This window comes from Pelobates fuscus, chromosome 4, assembly GCF_036172605.1.
Source record: "Pelobates fuscus isolate aPelFus1 chromosome 4, aPelFus1.pri, whole genome shotgun sequence".
Lineage (NCBI taxonomy): Eukaryota > Metazoa > Chordata > Amphibia > Anura > Pelobatidae > Pelobates > Pelobates fuscus.
This window is the reverse complement of record NC_086320.1, coordinates 83,237,156-83,256,823: the sequence shown is the minus strand read 5'-3', so window position 1 is coordinate 83,256,823 and position 19,668 is coordinate 83,237,156. Positions and strand designations below refer to the sequence as shown.

Below are 19,668 nucleotides of genomic sequence, written 5' to 3'. Positions count from 1 at the left end.
CATTTTATATTACGAGGGACTCGTAGAAACATGTTGACAAAAACACAGCACTTCAATTTATACATAGCCTGATTACTTTTTACCTACATAGAATAAAACGTAATATTGATAACTTTATAAGACATTTACTTTAACAGTGAACATTGATTTTCATTACATGTAAATGATAAAAAAACAAAACCTTTTTTATATACTCTACATGTACAGTAATGATGGCTGCCGTAGTATTGAAGATAGAAACATAGAATGTGACGGCAAATAAGAACCATTCGGCCCATCTAGTCTGCCCAATGTTTGGTGACCAGATGTCCCATGATGCTCTGAAAGTCTTTAGGTTACCTATGACTGAGGTTAAGGGCAATTTTAAGGTTGTTTAGTATGCAGCTCCCTAGCTTGTCTTATTATTATTATTATCGCCATTTATATAGCACCAACAGATTGCGTAGAGCTTTACAATATACGAGGGGGTGGGGGGGGGGGACTATAAATAGGACAATAACAAGAAAACTTACAGGAACAATAGGTTGAAGAGGACACCATTAACGCTATGCAAGCAAAAGGCATTGTGTTTAACTATTCTGTTAAATTGCTTTCTGTCCTACTGACTTCACTGCTATTATAGGGAGTCTTCAATAATAAAGGAACGCTCCAAGTACCATAACCAGTGTGGCGTTGTAGTGATTATGGTGCCAAGAGCGCCCTTGCACCCTTCATTGTAAGTAGTCAAATATTTTAGAATGGCTTGACTTCTTACCTGGAGTTCACCAGGCTCTGCTCCCTTCCTCCACTACTTCCAACGAAGTGCCAGAAGCTGACTATCTGAGCTAAAATGGGGAAGGGTCTGGACATTCCTGGCACCATAACCACTGCAGCACACTGTAGATGTTGGTTATGGTGCTCGGAGAGTTCTCTAAACAATAGGAAGTGCATCCAAATGTAAAAAAAAAACACTTTTAATGGCCTCACTCTAGGATAGTAAAATAGCAGCAGGTATGCTAAGAAAGGTTTTGCTAGAATTTTCTTTTAGACGGTGTCAAAGATACATCATTGCTGAGAACATAGACCTATTCATAATTGAATTAACATTGCAGTTCTATAATCTGTTTAAAAGGAAACTATAGACTGTATTTATTTAGCCAAAAAACATTTGCGGTGTGCGGGAGTGTCGCTTACAAAGCAGTAGATATTTGGAATCTAAATTGGAGAACTTGGGCCAAGTTTACTAAAATTGAATATTCTAGGCATCTGTTATATTTCCATCATTATCACCATCACTATCTTCGCCCACATATAGCAAGTTTACTGTCAGTTCAACATATTTGTCGATTGTTTATTGAAGAACATTTCCCCAACATTAGAATTACCAAAAAGCAATAAAATGTAGCCGAACTTGATGTAAAAGTCAGTTTGACAAAACTGCTCAGCAAGGTGAATTAATGTGTGCTGGTGTTTTGCTTTGTATTTTTACCAGCAGCATTAGTTATTAATTGCATTAGTCGTATATTTACACACACAAAAAACACTATCTTGTTTTTTTTAATATTCTTATAATTATATTTTTGTAATCTGAAACAATCCAAATATCATTTTGTAAGTGACTCACGGATAAAATTACGAAACGCACACCAAAGCACCATGCCTTCACAGCCTTGTAAACTTGCGCAAGATAGATCGTGCAAGCAATTAAGTGACATTTCTATAAATAAAATAATTTTAATAATAAGTAACTTTGATAAGGTTCTATAAAAGTTAATCAATGTATCCATCTATTAGATTTCCTCAGTATTGAGATTATATGCAGTGCTAACTCTTCCCAGTATGTTAACATTGTAATAGAACTATTTTAATGTAATATTTTTAAATCTCTTTATAACTTGCAGTAACATACTGCTTGATAAGGTAATAAATACAGTTTAATGCATTCCAAAATCTCTGCTATAGCTCAATGCCAGTTTAAAGCAGGATAAGATAGTGCTGTGCTCTCCAAAGCTTACTCCTTCCCTAAATGTTGTAGTGCTTTTCATTGAAGGGATTTGAAATAAACCCGATACACGGACCATGTTCATAATCAATGTTAGTCCCATTCTCTAATGTCCATACAACATGGAGTTCAATGTAAGGTCTGGCTGAGGTTTGTGCCAGTCTTTAATGCTCCCAGCTGATCAGTGGAGATTTTCTTCTTCATTCTGGCTTTCAGTGGACAGTGATTGGTGTAGAAACTGCCCAGAGGCTCCGATATATAGTCTGGAACGCATCGGCCATTTCTGAAAGACAAAACCCATATAAGCTGTTAGTTCTGATGTGCTACTAGTGTAGGGGACCCTGTGGATGCCAGAATGGTCAACCATCCCCCTCCCTGCAATTTCGAATCCTTGATTATGATTTGCAATTTAGTAGTAGTATTATTTTCTCAAAATACCAAAATGTGAGTCTGAATTTAAAGGGACACTCCAGGTACTATAACAACTTCATATGAAAAAAATTGTTATGGTGTGCGATGATGCCCGGGCATTCTGCAAGGGGTTAAACTGTTAACGAACTGTTTAACCCAAAATCTGGTGACCTAGCACTCTGCCGATTTCCTTCTACCACAGTCCGAGGCTGGAATAAGGAAGTTTCAAACAGGGGAGCCCATGATAGGCTGAGAACGTCAGCTAATTAGTGATGTTCCTATTTGGGGCTTCCTGATTCCAGCCTCGGACTGCAGTGGAAGGAGATGAGTAGAGCGATTGGGTGGCACTTTGGAGGTAAGCCAGTGTCATGGGACCTCTTACCACCATAACAACATAATTCCAGAGACATTGTTATAATTCCTGGAGTGTCCCTTTAACGGTCAATTCAGATGTTCTGATAAAAAGAAATAATAAATTAGCTGTGTTTGAAGAGGAGTTCTTTGAAAGTAACGCGGTAAAAATGGTATTTGAGGAAGAACTGTGTACAAGTAATGTAGTGATGAATTGTGTTTGAAGAGTTGCGTCCAAGTAATACAGTAATGAGTTGTGTTTGAGTGGAGCTCTGTGCCAGTAATGTACTATTGCGATGTATTTGGTAATAACACACAGTATCTCACAAAAGTGTGTACACCCCCCTCACATTTTTGTAAATATTTAATATTTTAATTTTCATGTGACAACACTGAAGAAATGACACTCTGCTACAATGTAAAGTAGTAAGTGTACAGCCAGTATAACAGTGTAAATTTGCTGTCCCCTCAAAATAACTCAACACACAGCCATTAATGTCAAAACTGTTGGCAGCAAAAGTGAGTACACCCCTGAACTTACTACATTGTAGCAGAGTGTCATTTCTTCAGTGTTGTCACATGAAAAGATATAATGAAATTATTTTAAAAATGTGAGGGGTGTATGTTTGAAGAGCTCTGTGCAAATAATGCAGAAATACCGTGAGTTCTATTTGAGGAGCTCTGTGCCAGTAATGCAGTGTCTGAGGTAGAGCTCCAGACGAATATTGTAGTAATTAACTATTTTTGATGAGCACCGTGTGAGAAGTAAATTGTGCTAAAACAAATTTGCTCTCAGGTTTACTTTAAAACAATCTTCATAACTATTCTGTTTTTTTTAGTTCTTTATTGGAACGCAAGAAATATATGATTGGCCATTCCTTCTCAAGCCACAAATCTGTCTCTGTATACTGTAATTCTTTACTGTCTCTCTCGGTTACACTCGTATAAAACGGCCAATCTCCCCTCTCGCTTTGCTTAACAAACCATGCATTTATTTTCCTTTAATTAAAACTGTATGAGATAAAATAAACACATCTTTCTTCTCTTCTATTTATGAAATTATTCTTGCCTGATTTACTCAAGTATTTATTGATGGAGCTATGAATCAAAATGAAACCCATCACTGTCAGGCTGCTACATGGGATTACTGAAAATATGCCCAGCAGTCATGGGAAGTGATTAGTAAGGAGTTAATGTAAATTCATTTGCATGTGCAATGACCCAACATCCCCTGGTCCAGGAGGTTCATTTAGTGACCCAGACAGAGGAAGAGTGAGCTGAATGGTAGGTAGTAGGTACTTTAGTTATGTTTCTGTAAGGAATATTGATTACCCAGAGCTCAGATAGACTGCATGCTAAATTAAACAAATATGTACTTTTCTCTTTAATAAACATGCAGAACAATGTTTTTTTTAATAAACTAGCATTTTTTTTATCATTTTTGCTTTTGTTTTTTGTTTTTTAAATAATTAAATGCAAAAACAAAAAAGTTGAAAGTTATCACATGAAATCAGTTGGGCCTTTCGTTCGTGCACAATGAGTGATGGCTTTCTAATACATTAACTGACGGCTAAATGGAAGCGAAGCAAATGACAGACTAAAAAGGGAGTTTTTGGGAACTCAAATATTCACTGCTCGATGTTGCTAGAAGCTTGAACCCCCCAATTTGGAAGCAGACAACAGCCATTCCTTTGGGTGCTTTGGTGAAACCCATGGAAGACACAGAAATGTGAAAACAATTGCTTCCAAAGTCCCGCGATGGGTATTTGCAGGCATGGTCTTACTGGCTATGATTTTTGAGGTCACCTGGCTTTCCACATTATAAAATGCCATAATCTGTTTACCATCCCTAAACTTTAGGGTTTTTCTCAGACAATGCTGGATTAATGCATTCAGGTTTTACTTTCATTTGGTTTTATTTTAAGGTCTCAGTAATACATCCCCTTATACCCGTATATGTTAGACTGTATAACTACCATGTTTAAAACACACATACAGGGTCACCAAAGAGTAAATTATTAGGGATTCAAAGTGAGTTTAGACTTTTTGGACAATATATTTGAAACTGGGCGTGATTTGAAAGTGAATTTTAATTTAAGGTTAAATATATAAACTGAAAGCAAAGTGGAGAATGTTTCAATTGAGCTAGTTTAACCTAATATTTGAATTGAATTCATTTGAATTTCTGACAATTCATACTGTAATGATTAACCCTCTCAGAGAATGTTTTCTATTCTGGCTCTGTGTTAATTTTGTCGAGTAACAATTTTAGATTTACTCGACTAAAATACGAAGAAAACTAAAATGGCTTTTTACTCAAAAGACTATGACTAAAACTAAAACGGCTTTTTACTCAAAAGACTATGACTAAAACTAAATCGAAATTTGCCGACAAAATTAACACTGCACAGAGGGGCTGTGGAAGCAGCAAAAGAGACAGACCAGGGCTTTGGAGAGAGATACCTAGAGGGGCTGGGAGGACACAAAGAGACACAGAGGGGCTGTGGAAGCAGCACAAGAGACAGACCAGGGCTTGAGAGAGAGACACCTAGAGGGGCTGGGAGGACACAAAGAGGCACATAGGGGCCAGGGAAAGGGCAAAAGATACAGATAGAGGCTTTAACTAAACCTACTAGATTTTAGTCATGTCGATTAAAATCTACTGGAGATTTAGTCGACCAAAACTAAACTAAAACAATTTGTTTCAGATGACTAAAATACAACTAAAATGGCTTTTTAGTCAAAAGTCTATGACTAAAATTAAATTGAAATTTGCCGCCAAAATTAACACAGACTCTGGCTACTGTGGATGAAGATTTGAAATTCACTTTGAACTCCCAACGATTCACACTCTAGTGAATAACCCTACATAAACAAGGTTATTCGCAAAAAAGTGAGAATTCATAGTGAATTTGAAATTCAAGGTGAAAACCGTCAAACTGTAAAAGTTATCTAAGTCATCTCCGCTTCCAGTTTGGCTGCTCTATGAGGATCATTGGAGGCGAGCAACATGAGAAGGTTTTCCCGCTGTTATTTTCCTTATTCTTTTATGTTTTGTTTGTGATGTTTTTCGCTGGAGGAGGAGTTTTAACTCTTTACTCGCCAGACATGGATGGACCTACAGAGAAAGGCAGAGGGACGCGATAGTGTTAGGAATATAGTGTTATATTTCTCACGTAAAAGTGTTCCTTTAACGATAATTGCTTCCTAAACGGACACTATAGTCACCAAAAGAACTTTAGCTTAATGACGCAGTTTTAGAGCACATATCATGTATATATCATACCTCTGCAGTCTCTATTCTCTCCAATTTAGGAGTTAAACTTGTTTGTTTCTGTCCATGCAGACCCAATCAGACTGGCATACAGTCTGCATGAATGATTGTTTTCCGTTTTTCAATCAGATGCTAACTTACTTTACAAGTAGTTTTTTTATCTCATGTTTTAAAAATGTAACTTTGATCACACCCTGCAAGCACTAGCAAGCTAGTAACAGTGCAGGAGATAAGAAATTCTAAATTAAACAGACTGTGCAATAAAGGAAGTTTAAACATTAGATCTCACTGTACAGAAAGTGTTTATGAAAGCTGTGCAGGTTACATGCAGGAAGATATGACCAGGGCTACGTAAACAAAGTGATTTAACTCCTAAACACTAAAACTTGCCTATTTAACATAGTGCTGTTTTAGTGACTATTGTGTCCCCTTTATTCAATTTATCCGTTTAAGCTATATAAAGAAGAAGTGCCACTTAAGACACTCTTGATAATGCTTTTGAGCCTTCTTGAAGTTGGCTAAGATTCAGTTTGGTGCAGATTGGTAAATATTTTAATACTCAGCTATTACTAAATATAGCTCATGAAATTGGGCAGCACAAAAATTCTAAATTTGGCAGGAAATGTGCATTTTATAAATTTTTGCATAGTTAAAACAAATTTATAACACTAAGTTTGTGTGTTTGGTTATGAAAACTGTCCATACCTTAACAGGGTGAAGATATCCATCCGCATTATGCAGGGTCCCCAGGAGTTCTGGACTAAGATTTCCTGAGTTCTTTGGGGTACTGGGCTGGTGACTGCCGCTGCTGCTTTCATCTTCCTCCTGAAGGCTGCGGGTAAGGTGGGCAATGTAGGTTGTTGCCAATATCAGCACATCCAGCTTAGATAGTTTGGTATCTGGTGGCACAGAAGGTAGTGTCCTCTGAAGCTCCAGGAATGCATGGCGCAAGGTCTGTACTCTGTTTCTCTCCCGAGCAGCATTGGCGGCGGCAGGTCGATTTCCCATGTTGTTGCCATTACTTCCTCCAGCTTTTCCTCCCTCAGCTTTTCCTCTTCCCAGCAAATTATGTGAATCTTGTACAGAGCCACCAGGAGACTCGTCTCTGCCATGCACTAGACTAGACACAAGAGGGCGCTGCACTTTCTCCACCATATCCACACTAGACACTACAAGAAAAATGAACCAATCAAATAGTGACCATAAGCAGGCTAGCAAGTTTCACACCAGGATTCCTTGTCTAACCTCAATAATTATCTGCATATAATGTTCATTTATAGGGCCTATTACACTTTTTTTTTTTTACCTATAAAGAAACCAAATAGCAGAACACAGAACATATAAGTCAACCAGCGCAGTTAGCTCACTTGAGTCTGGTCTTTGTGGGAATTGGCAGAATGCCTAAATTTGTTTAACTTTAATTTCATTTATTGTACAGCACTGCTGGTAATTTATATATCAGCACTACAGGAAAAAATGTTTTAAAGTTTAAACAGCCCAGGGGCATTTGCCCTCTAAATACAATTTCGGAAACTAGATGTCTGTCTTTAGTTGTATAGTTCAACTCTTTATTTTGGCATAGCCTGGCATTTATTGTCAATGATTATGTGCATGTGACACAAGAGCCATGCATCGTAGTAAAACGGTCCCCAACACTCATGTGGATAATGGATGCACTGGCTACCTATAAATGCTGTGCAGGTAAGTTCATTTTTTAATTGTCTTCTCTGTACATGAAAAAAAGACTTGCCTGCCTCAACAGGTAGCACTACTTTAATGGGACACTATAGTCACCCAGACCACTTCAGCTCAATGAAGTGGTCTGGGTGACAGGTCCCCCAGGTTTTAACCCCTCAGATGTAAACATAGCAGTTTCAGAGAATTGGTGAGTATAATCATTGCCTTCAGGCATTTTCAAGCAAATACTGCCTTTTCAGAGAAATTACATTGCCCCTAGGGACACCTCCAAGTTGCCACTAGAGATGCTTCCTGGCTCAGTGCTGCACAGCAGGCAAGCCACCTAAATGGTGGGTTTAGCACTATAGGGTCAGGGATACATGGTTGTGCTCCTGACCCTATGGTGTTCCTTTAAAGTCAGCATTGAACCTTCAAAGGACCAATTAACAAAAGTGTAGTTTTGATTTAAAATTTTTTTTATTTTATTTTACCCGTGTAACTTTTACCTTTCTAGCATGGTCGCCAAATGATTTCTAGATTGTAAGCTCATTTGAGCAGAGTCCTCGTCCCCTTGATGTCAATTGTTTGCTTATATATAACCCAACTATACATTTGTACAGCATGGCAGAATATAACTGGTTCTATGAAAATACTAAACAGAGAAACAGACTTTTTGTAATTAATATAAAGGGACTGAGAAAAATAGTATTTGCTTAATTTATTTCAGAATACATAAAACTATAACTCCTAAATTAATTTAAGTTCATGTTGGTGGTTCCATTGCAAATCCTAGATTCACGCTTGACATGTTCACATCCTTTCCATTGATTACATTTGTCAGTGCAATATTTATACATCGTTTGTCTGTAGCCCCCCTCCCAAACTCAAACCTACCCCCATAGGCCCCTTTCTCAGCGGTCTGCCTTGACACAAAAACATTATAACACTCTGGAACCTCGTGTCTCCGGCACAGGGCAATTCCTGTCACAACTACTGTTGTGAGAGTGGACTATAAGAAGGTCCTGGGGAAGCATTCCTAAAATCATTGCATTGAATGTACATTCTTTTTCCCTTTTCACGCATGTGAGTGTTTTGGCACACAGTTTTTATTTGGGATTATTTTTGCTAATATAAGCATCAGTTTGACAGCTGTGTTAACTAGTTAGAGAGTAAGAATGGCCAACATTAAATAAAAATAAACATGAAAGACAAATAATGGCACCCGGACCACTTCGCTTCCCTGTAAGTCAACTCAGTTCTCAATCAGTGGCTCCCAGAGCAGCATTTGAATGGTGACTTGCCGCAAATGCATACATTTTTTATTTGTAATAGATCTCATTTGGAAAAAAGCATTTATTTTGAACTACTATTGTAATTTCTTATTGTTATATCTCCTCTAATACTTAGTTTGCTATTTGTTACGGTTGTATCACATGATGTAAGTAAAGGAAGCCTCAAAATAGCATTTATTTAAATAAATGTATGTTTCAAGCATGTTTAGCTGCTCATGGCACACATTTTTTTAGGGTAGAAATGTGGCCCTCACAGCAAAGCCATAACACACCGCTGTCCACTAGCTACGAATGCCCTGAGTTGCTTGTGCTATGCGCGTCTGTCTATGCTATGTGTGTCTGTCTATGCTATGGGCGTCTGTCTATGCTATGTGCGTCTGTCTATGCTATGTACATCTGTCTATGCTATGTGCGTCTGTCTATGCTATGTACATCTGTCTATGCTATGTGCGTCTGTCTATGCTATGTGCGTCTGTCTATGCTATGTACATCTGTCTATGCTATGTGCGTCTGTCTATGCTGTGTGTCTGTCTATGCTGTGTGTCTGTCTATGCAGTGTGTCTGTCTATGCTATGTGCGTCTGTCTGTGCTATGTACGTCTGTCTATGCTGTGTGTCTGTCTATGCAAAGTGTCTGTCTATGCTATGTGCGTCTGTCTGTGCTATGTACGTCTGTCTATGCAAAGTGTCTGTCTATGCAGTGTGTCTGTCTATGCTATGAGCATCTGTCTATGCTATGTGCGTCTGTCTGTGCTATGGGCGTCTGTCTATGCTATGTACATCTGTCTATGCTGTGTGCGTCTGTCTATGCTGTGTGTCTGTCTATGCTATGTGCGTCTGTCTATGCTATGTGCGTCTGTCTATGCTATGTGCGTCTGTCTATGCTATGTGCGTCTGTCTGTGCTATGTGCGTCTTTCTATCATGCTGAGTTGTCTAATGTGATGTATTTGTTTTCTTATAGTTCTTTATTTTATCAACAAAACAGGCTACAGTATATGAAATAAGGCGACACAGCAACGTTTGAAGATGCAACAAAACCCTGTAACAATTTGTGCAAATATAGTAACAATTAACACAACATAAATTCTAAACAAAAAAAATGAGAAACGAAAAAAAATGTGTTGTCTTTCTGTGAACATCTGTCTTAAATCTCTGTCATATATATATACACACACACACACACACACACACACAGGTCTGACTTCTGGACCTGTGACATGTGAGTTTTCAAACAACAAACATTTCTAAGAAGTCACAGCAGGTGGTGCTTACAGGTGCTTAGATCACTAAAACTGGAAAATTATTTACCGTGAAAAGAAAAACTCCCAATAACAACACCATATAATGTCACACAAAGACAAACTGCATTGGCAGAGAGGAAAGGCTTGTCTATGAAGATAGATGGATATTTCACATGATATTTGCTAAATGCCACAAGTAAGCCCTCGATATTAAAAACCCAGAATTGAACCAACACATCTATGAGGCACAGTCAAAAAATGTGTCCTGTGATCGTCACAAAGCTGGAATATATGGCTGGTCTTCCAGGGACACAAAACCCAGACACATAATCAGGGCCGGACTGGAAAAAAAAATACGGCCCGGGCATTTTTAAATCACAGATGAGATGGGGGTGGGGCCAGAAAGGGTGTGTTTTAATCACTAATGACAAGCACGCCCCCTCTTTACAGTGAGTTTGTTGGTTTAATGTGCAGAGCTTTGTTGAAGAGCTCTAGCATGAGAAAAAGACCCTGCGTATCGTGCATGTGTTTGGAGCCTGCTTGTGGGATTGCATGTGTGTAAAGTGAGCTGATTGTGGTGTGGTATTGTGTAACTTTCCTGCGGCCGCCAGAACGTTGCCACGGGTTACCATGGCAACGCTCCGCACAGCAGGCCGGTCTCGCGAGAGTTAGTCAGAGAGGAGCTGGAAAGGAAGACAGTGTGTGCAGCTGGGCCCCCCTCTGCAATTTACATCGGCTGGCTCCCTCCACTATGCAATCTCCCCCCTCCCTGGCACGGTAAGAAGCTAGGAGGGGGGGAATACAATTTAAACATACACAAATTAAAAAAACTAAATACTCCCCTCCCCCCTATTTTACACAAACACTGCATCCTTACAAGCACACACACACACTACATTCACTAAACACAATCTGCACTACACACACACACACACTACATTCACTAAACACAATCTGCATTACACACACACTACATTCACTAAACACAATCTGCATTACACACACACACACACTACATTCACTAAACACACTCTGCACTTCACACACACACTACATTCACTAAACACAATCTGCATTACACACTTACACTACATTCACTAAACACAATCTGCATTACAGACACACTACATTCACAAAACACAATCTGCATTACACACACACACAAACACACAATCTGCATTACACACACACACACACTACATTCACTAAACACAATCTGCATTACACACACTACATTCACTAAACACAAGCTGCACTACACACACACACTACATTCACTAAACACACACTGCATTCACTAAACACACTCTGCACTACACACACACATGCACTACATTCACTAAACACACTTTGCCCTACACACACACACCATTCACTATACACACGTTGCACTCACTACAAACACACTACATTTACTAAACACACTTTGCACTCACTACAAACACTGCATTCACTATACACACACTCTGCATTCACCACAATCACACTACGTTTACTATACACATTTTGCATTCACTACAATCACACTACATTAACTATACAAACTTTGCACTAACTATAATCACTATGCATACTTTGCACTCGCTGCAAACACACTACATTTACTATACACATTTTGCATTCACCACAATCACACTACATGCACTATAAACACTTTGCACTCACTACTAACACACTACATGCACTATACACACTACATCCACTACAAAAACATACACTCTGCATTCACTATACACACCTACATTCACTACACACACACTCTGCATCTAATGCATGCATACAAACATTACATACATTACACAAAACGTACAATCTGCATCCACTATACACACTGCATCCATGACACACATTCTACATCCACTATACACACACACACACACACACACACACACTTCATCCTTGTGGGCGGACTCGGGGCTGGCCCCGGGGGCCCAGATCATGAGCTGTATTAGGGGCCCTAAAATTTCTGATGGCAGCCCTGTGTGCGGAGTGTGTGTTGTGTGAGGGTGCTGTGTGTGTGTGAATATGTTTGAGGGATTGTGTGTGTGTGGGTGGGGGGGGGGGCAGATTTTAATATATATGTATTTTTTTTAATTAAAAAAAAAAGTTATATCCCCCCCTCCCTTCTTACCTTTAGACTGGGGGGTTGGGGGGGAATGGAGGGAGGCCGTGCTGCCATCCCTGGTATTCCTAGTGGTGAGTGAACTCTAGCCTGCGGGGCTAGAGTCCACTCTTGCGAGATCTGAACGTTGCCGTGGTAACTGCGGCAACACTCATTCCTCGCGAGAGAAACCCGGCGGAGCTGCAGGTAAGAGCTCCACCAGGTCCTCCTCTCCCTCCCACAAGCGGCTGCTTGTTTGCCCGGTATTCCCGATGGCTAGTCCGGGCCTGCACATAAACAATGGTAATGTAATATGGTCCACTGAGTCATCTTTGACACTGTTGTATTGTACAGCAAAGAAGTTTTTATTTGGTGAAAGACAATTTATATCTTCATTCAACAATGTCTGATGTGCAATGATATGCGGATCGCAATAAATTTACAATATATATATAATATATGCTTTTCATGGTCATATAATCGTCAAGTACTGACAGACCATTAAAGGGACACTAAATTAAGTGGTAAGAGTTGATGCACCAATAGTACAACTCTTTTCACTTTCACTTTTCCACCAGTTTTGAAATTGCTCAGTTGGTTTGTATCAAACTGTTTCTACGCCATTATACATTGGGAGTGTTATTTTACGTCTTTTGCAAAAAATAAATAAATCTGTGTTTCTGCTGCTTTTTATTTCTCATGATATTTTTATTCCTGATGATTTTCCCATTGATTACATTCACAAAATGAAACAAATGGTTTATATATTTGGGGGAGAGGGCGAGACATGTTTACAATCTGAATATTTTTTTTTATCTTTAAATAAAAAGGAAGATTGTGAAAACTGCTTGTGTGTCGTGGAAAACGGCCACTTTTTTATAGTGACTGACAAAAATGTCGGAAAAAAAGTATTGTCATCAACTCTATTTAGCAACAAAAAAGAGCAAAAACACAAAACTGTTGGGAAGGGCACAGCCAGGAAAAATGTGTTGCACCAGGAAAACATTGACGCAAACAGAAAACGTGGCAACATTTTGGAGACCCACTTTCTATGTTAGTGCAAAAATATATATAAACCATTTATGGCTTTAGTCAACTTTGAAGCTAATATCGCAAAAGGGCTACAAGCACACGGATTGAAAATAAACAAAATAATTCCCAGATTTATCGACTACACAGAGAATGTGTAAGAAAAGACAACTGAACTGTTATTCAATACAATATTGGTTTTCAGTAATTCACATTTCAAATTTGAAGCTAAAATGACTGAATTGAAAACATAGCCACTTGGCTAATTTTTGTAAAATGAAAATGTGAAAATCACTTTGAATAAGTGCTTATTTCTAACCGATTCCCATGGAATACTTATCGCCTGCAATATATGTTCTGAGCAGGATTTTTTCTGTTAGTTTATTGGGGACATTCCAACGTATAGCATGATAAATATGAAAGCATCCAGGATCCTGTAAATAACAATCTTACTATGGTGATAACTGACAGGATGTCAGCTGCAAAGAGGCAGAGAGATGAATTGTTCGGAGTTAATCTCTTACTATTTACACTTGTCACTTGATGCCTGTTAACCCCTTGAGTGCCAGGAGGGTCTGCAATACATATTCTACTTGACGGCACTTATGGACAGTTACACTTTCCAAAAATAAATCTGACGGATTTAGAGGAAATGAATCTAAACATGGCTATGTATGTTTTTTTTATTCCACAATTTGAATGATTTTTGTAGAGGGGACAGCCGTCAAACCATGCAAAGATAAATGCACAGTGGGACAATAGGGAGGTGATTTATCAAAAAAGTGGCGCAGCTGGTTTCACCCCAACGGTGTTGCATTTTATGTTTGCGCCAATATTTTTTTTTTCGTCCTTGCCACATTTGCCTTGTTTGTGCCTTTCCACGCAGTCTCATTCTGTCTCTTTTGTTTCATAATAAGTAAAGGTGCTGTCGAGGTATAAAATTAAAAATGTGCAAGAGCGCACTTTTTTCTGGCAAATCTCTCCTGTCACTGTCAGATTGTGGCATTTCTTGAAGCAGTTTGTTTATTTTTGATTCAGGAAGAAAAAAGTCTGCAAAAGTTGCTGATGCCTTTTTGTTCCTCGTTTGTCTTATTTTCACAACGTAATCAATAGTAAAAAAAAATTACAGAAAATAGGAGCAAAAATCCAAAAGAGAAAGGAAAAGTGGCAAAAAGATGGATTCTTTTGGCACATTAAAGAAAAAGAAAAAAAATCAATCCATAAAGGATAAAGTAATGGTTTTATATATATTTAAAAAATGTTGTATGTGCACAAAACTGATACGTGAAATGTATATAAATCACACTATATATTTAATAATCACATACTGCTAATTAGTTTAACAGCGGCCTAAGGTCCAAGGCTTGTCGACCAGTGGAGAAAATGTATACACAGATAGCTGTGCAGAAACAAAAATAATAAGATAAAGCTGATAGTAATATAATGAATTTGGCATGGAAAAATAGCAACCATTCATAAAAAAAAAAAAAAAATAGCAAATGAGAATATAAATGAAATGAGCTGGTGAAATGTATTCATAAAGCACCTTGTGGTTTACTCATGAAACTTAACATTGCTGACAATTAAGGGCTGAAAGGCAAAGGTTAGGCTAAAATAGCCAAGTTATGCCATTGTTATTCCTAGATAACTTATTTCCGCCTAAATTTTGCAGTTTGGATTTCAATTCTCTACAAATTGGAGTTGCATGATTAAACACTCTTGGGGCTTATTTACTACGTACTGAATTGTAATTAGGTAAAAATTGAAAAATATAGGCTAAATTAGCAGAGCTGTGACAACAGCTGAGTTTAAGAATTGTTCCAAATCAGCACATTTTTCCTAAGAATTTTTAAAAAATTCTGTTTTCATTTCTAGTTTATTGGGGTCAAGTCCTCTGGACTCGATAATGGCATACAACGCTTTAAAAAGGGGAGAAATTATACAAGGAGCTGTAGTGGTTATATTGCATAGAATGTCCCTTAAATATCACATTATGTCATTAGAATCTAGTAGAAGATGTTAGATTGTTAATATCTCCTCACTTGCCTAATGCAGGATCACTGACTTTAGAAGCTATAATATTAGATATATATTAATATAGAGACTATTAAGGTAGTGAAGAGAATTCTAAAAGTACTTCACTCCATATTAGCACATAGAGAGCAAAAACAAACAAACAGAATGCAACGATCGCAATTAAATGATACCCCTATGTTTCTCAAATATTGAATGGGGTTATTACCCGAACAGGCAATTGTTGTTAATTGAAAAACAAGTTTGTCTTTTGATATTTAGAGCTTCCACAGAATTATTTACCAAGGACCAAATACCATGCAGATAAACAAAAGTCAGTTCAAATTATGAAGTTGTGATTCTCATATTTACTAAAAGCAAATCTGGCTGAAATGTGTTCATTCCAAATGAGCCCATCTTACTCAGTGCCATCTGGTGTCAACTTTAAAATCAGTCATTCTTACACGTGAGGCTTGTAGAAAATTATTATCAAATCTGAAATCACTTAAATTTGGTAGCAGGAAATCTCTAAAATAAATTCACCAACTTCGTGAAGGCGATTCTACAGAAATCCTGCAATATCCATCAGCAGTACGTAGCCAGTTGGTGAATGGTTTAATATTAATTTACATGTATATAGAATATAGAATGCACACCATAACAATCTCAAAAAAAATATTTAAATTGTATTACGTACAAAAAAGTACCAGAATGTAAACATATAAGATAAAATGAATATAAACAAAGTAACATAAGTAAAGGCAAGTACAATAAAATAATAATAATAAATTGCCACAAAAATCCTTACAAGCCTCAGACAGAAACACGAGTCACCAAACCCCCCAACGTTTCGGCACCAACTGGCTGCCTTTATCAAGGTACCCTTGTTATGGTGTGCATTCTATATCCTATATACATTTGAATATTTAAAGCACTTGAGGGAGTGCTTATATGGTTTGCACCTGGCTGTTCTTATATTGCTTTGTCTCTCCATGTGCTGTTGTTTTGAGATTAATATTAATTTACTACACACTATGTACAAGTTAATAATATCAATAACTCAAATAAATCTGATTTAATTATCAGGGTATCTTGGCCTCAATGGAGCTAGCCCTTTTCTCCCATGGAGTTATTTATGTAAATGGTGCCAGTGATGTCTTGTTGTAGTAATGATGGCTTCTATTAGAACTGGCCAATGTCTGCTTGAATATCTGGTGCATCCTATTAGTATTATTTCTATTGAACTTTATCTGCAGGTAAACTATGTCCAAATCTGTAGAATTATTACAACTTTCGAGCATTCGGTTTCATATTTACATAATTCGGTTCTGGATCCCAACCACTGGGTTGCATTCGGACTGAATCCAGTCTACATTTTCTGTAATTGGTAGAGAGTATTGCAAAATCCAGACATCAGTAAATCATATTTTGGGTAATACGGATGTACGGCTATCGGACTTTATAAAATAAACCCTGTAATTTGTCCTCTAGACTTGCACACAAATGCATTTCAGCTGGTACCAACGAATCAAATTCCTTTTAATCTACACCAGAGAGGAGGATTGATCCATCCGGTATTACCTGTGGAGCTTTGTTCTATTAAATAGACTCCACAGGTAAATCATGGATGGATCGATTCATTCGGGCATAAATTAAAAAGGAGTTTAATTTGTTTGAATTGTGCACAAGCCTACTTTCCTCATTCTGGGCTGCACACACCTGTTACACCTTGCAGTGGAAGTAGCATGCCATTCTAATTTGATGCCTCTCTCCTAAAAGCCTGATCCTTTAATATATTATAAGGGATTTGAGACAATGAACAATTCCATCTTGGCAGAGTACATCCTACCAGGGATTGGACTATTGCACTGAATGTAAGCGCAATCAGTGGATGGAATTGTAACAATAACTTAGAAAGTAAAGGCTAATTCATATTAAACAGTTAGTTTAGTTTTGTGCACTTGGCAAGTTTCAGTTAAACAGCTTTATATTTTGTATTTTGAGAACATTTTCCCATTTACAATAATGACTAATAATAATTTTGATCAAGTTATATAAATTTGGCTGGTAAGATATATTAGTCCCTATTTTTAATAAATGTATCTCTATATATAAATCACAATGATAGCAATTATAACCATGCATTAATATCATACATAAATACAGAACGATTATAGCAATTTATTTAATGTAACACTGAATCCACCAGCATATGATCTCATATGATTTAATATTAATATAGTATAGTGTTTGCACTTCTGTAGCAATACTATCAATTTAGAGAGTTAGATGACTTTAGATAGATTAGATCATCAATGCAATTGAAGATTCATTAATTGTGTTTTCAGTAGGTTCCCATTGATCTCAGTGAAATTGCGTTTCCCCTGCCTGCACTGTCATGTAAGAAAAATATGTACCCATTGTATCCCGTTTTTAAATCGAATCAGTCGTGTAACATGTGATATTTATTAGGTGCATCTGGTTATAGAGAAGATTTCTAGATTATACAAAAACGAAACCAACGCCAACACATACTGTATATTAACTGTGTACACAAGACGTGGGTTAATGGGTCATATTTTACAACCAATTTGATTAACACATTCCTTTTAAATTCATGAATAACTGTCATTTTTATCATGCGATATAAAAATAACACCCAGTAGGTGCCTATATACACATGAATAATTACTTTCACATTGAATTCCGAAAAGAATTCACAATAACTGAATTTTGCATTAAATAAAAAAAATCCCACCCTAAAATAGATCATTTGGGGGGTTTAAAACGTCCTTAAATAAATATTGTGTTGTAAAGCAGGATTTTTTAAATCTCCCCATCAATGATTTATTTATAGCGTTTTCCTTCACATATAATTCTGGTACAAGAATTATAACTAGTGTTTTATATGTGATTGTTAAACAAACTGCATATAGTGATTTTCAGGGGTTTTTTTTTTTTTTTTCTGGTACATTTTGACAAAACAACGTCATAAAAAATAAACACTAAACAAATAAATACAAACATGAAGATTGAAACACTGTGTTATTTGTAAATACTGGAAATGCATGAGATACCTGGGTCCAGTACAGTCAGGGGGCTCACACCAGTCAAGTATTTGGAGAAGGGGGCCCACAGCAGTTTGGATCTGAAGAGGGGATCAGCCTTAGTAAATGAGGAGGGAAGTTACGCCAGTCTATAGAAGAGAGAATAACTAGTCCAGTGGGTTGGGACAGCAGAACTGCCTGCAGGATTTTCGTTCAGTGTAGAAGATGTTCTGTAGTGTCCTCTGCTGATCAGCCTGTCCCCAGTATTAGACTATAGGGGTCTGTCCAGAGGGGGCTTCTGTGCTGTGATTGCTGTGGATGATTGGAGAAGTGTGTGTCTGTCAAATGGACTGCCCTAAACATTACAGCAACTACCAGCAGAAAGGGGAGGTGGCCCTGATTGGGGCAGCTCTGAAACTTACAGATTGTTGGCTGCCCCCCTCCTTCCCATCCCATCCAGCGATCAAATGACTTCAGCTTCACCCATTCAGCCTGTGTCATCATAGCAATAGCAGGACCCTTCGTGTTCCTTCTGACACCGACAGGGTTATTCACCAAAGTGGTTTTCCAATTTAAGACCAGAGTAGGTGAACTAAAAGCATAGCTGATTTGGAGATTTTTTTTGTTTCTAGTTCGGCTGTTTTGACCTTAAATTTGAAATTCACCTTGAATTCTCAGTTTAGCGAATAACAGTTCTTTAGCAGGAATCTTTGTCTTTCCAATACTGGTAGATAGTGTCATGGCCAAATTTGCTGCGGAATATTGCTGTCTGTATGTCCATTATATTTTAATTACTATTGAACAGCCAGGAGACTCCCCTCATTAGAAGTGTGCATTTGTAGGTTTCTTGCATTTAAGTTGACACAATGGGCTTGGATGAGCAGCTCGCTAAAGGAGAGGAAGGGGATACAGTGGTGTAACTAGGGACAACTGAGCCCCAGTGCCAAAATAAAAGAAGTGCCCACTAAGCAATGCATCGGAGTAGCAGTGTGAATGTGATGGTTGGCTGAATGTGAGTGTGTGTTGGACTGGCTGAATATAATTGTGTGTGTGTGCTGGCTGAGTGTTATTGTATGTGGGGGCTGGCTGAGAGTGATTGTATGTGAGGGCTGGCTGAGAGTGATTTACTATGGAATTTCCATGCACTTGTGTGAGTGGCTGGTTGAATGTGATTGTGTGAGGGTTTGCGAATGTGATTGTGCATAGAGGTGGCAGAGTGTGATTAAGTGGGGTTGACTAAGCCAGTTTGAA

At 37.9% G+C, this 19,668-nt stretch overlaps 2 protein-coding genes across 2 annotated transcripts in view; one reads left to right on the top strand and one right to left on the bottom strand.

Annotated features, from left to right (window-relative positions):
• SGK3 (serum/glucocorticoid regulated kinase family member 3) overlaps positions 1-19,668 on the top strand; it is a 392,044-nt gene that overhangs the window by 207,307 nt on the left and 165,069 nt on the right. The gene's annotated exons all lie outside the window — the stretch shown is intronic.
• TCF24 (transcription factor 24) lies at positions 1,930-18,697 on the bottom strand. Its single transcript, XM_063450400.1, has 3 exons — positions 18,448-18,697; positions 6,723-7,186; positions 1,930-2,264 (listed from the first exon to the last, which is right to left on the bottom strand). Exons 2-3 carry the CDS (start codon positions 7,170-7,172, stop codon positions 2,163-2,165), a joined length of 552 nt encoding a protein of 183 aa, XP_063306470.1. The 5' UTR covers positions 7,173-7,186; positions 18,448-18,697; the 3' UTR covers positions 1,930-2,162.

Coding starts and splice junctions, on each gene's coding strand:
- TCF24 (XM_063450400.1), bottom strand. CDS start 7,172: ATGGTGGAGAAAGTGCAGCGCCCTCTTGTGTCTAGTCTAGTGCATGGC. Junction 2,265..6,722: donor GATATCTTCACCCTGTTAAG/GTATGGACAGTT, acceptor TTTGTCTTTCAG/AAATGGCCGATGCGTTCCAG.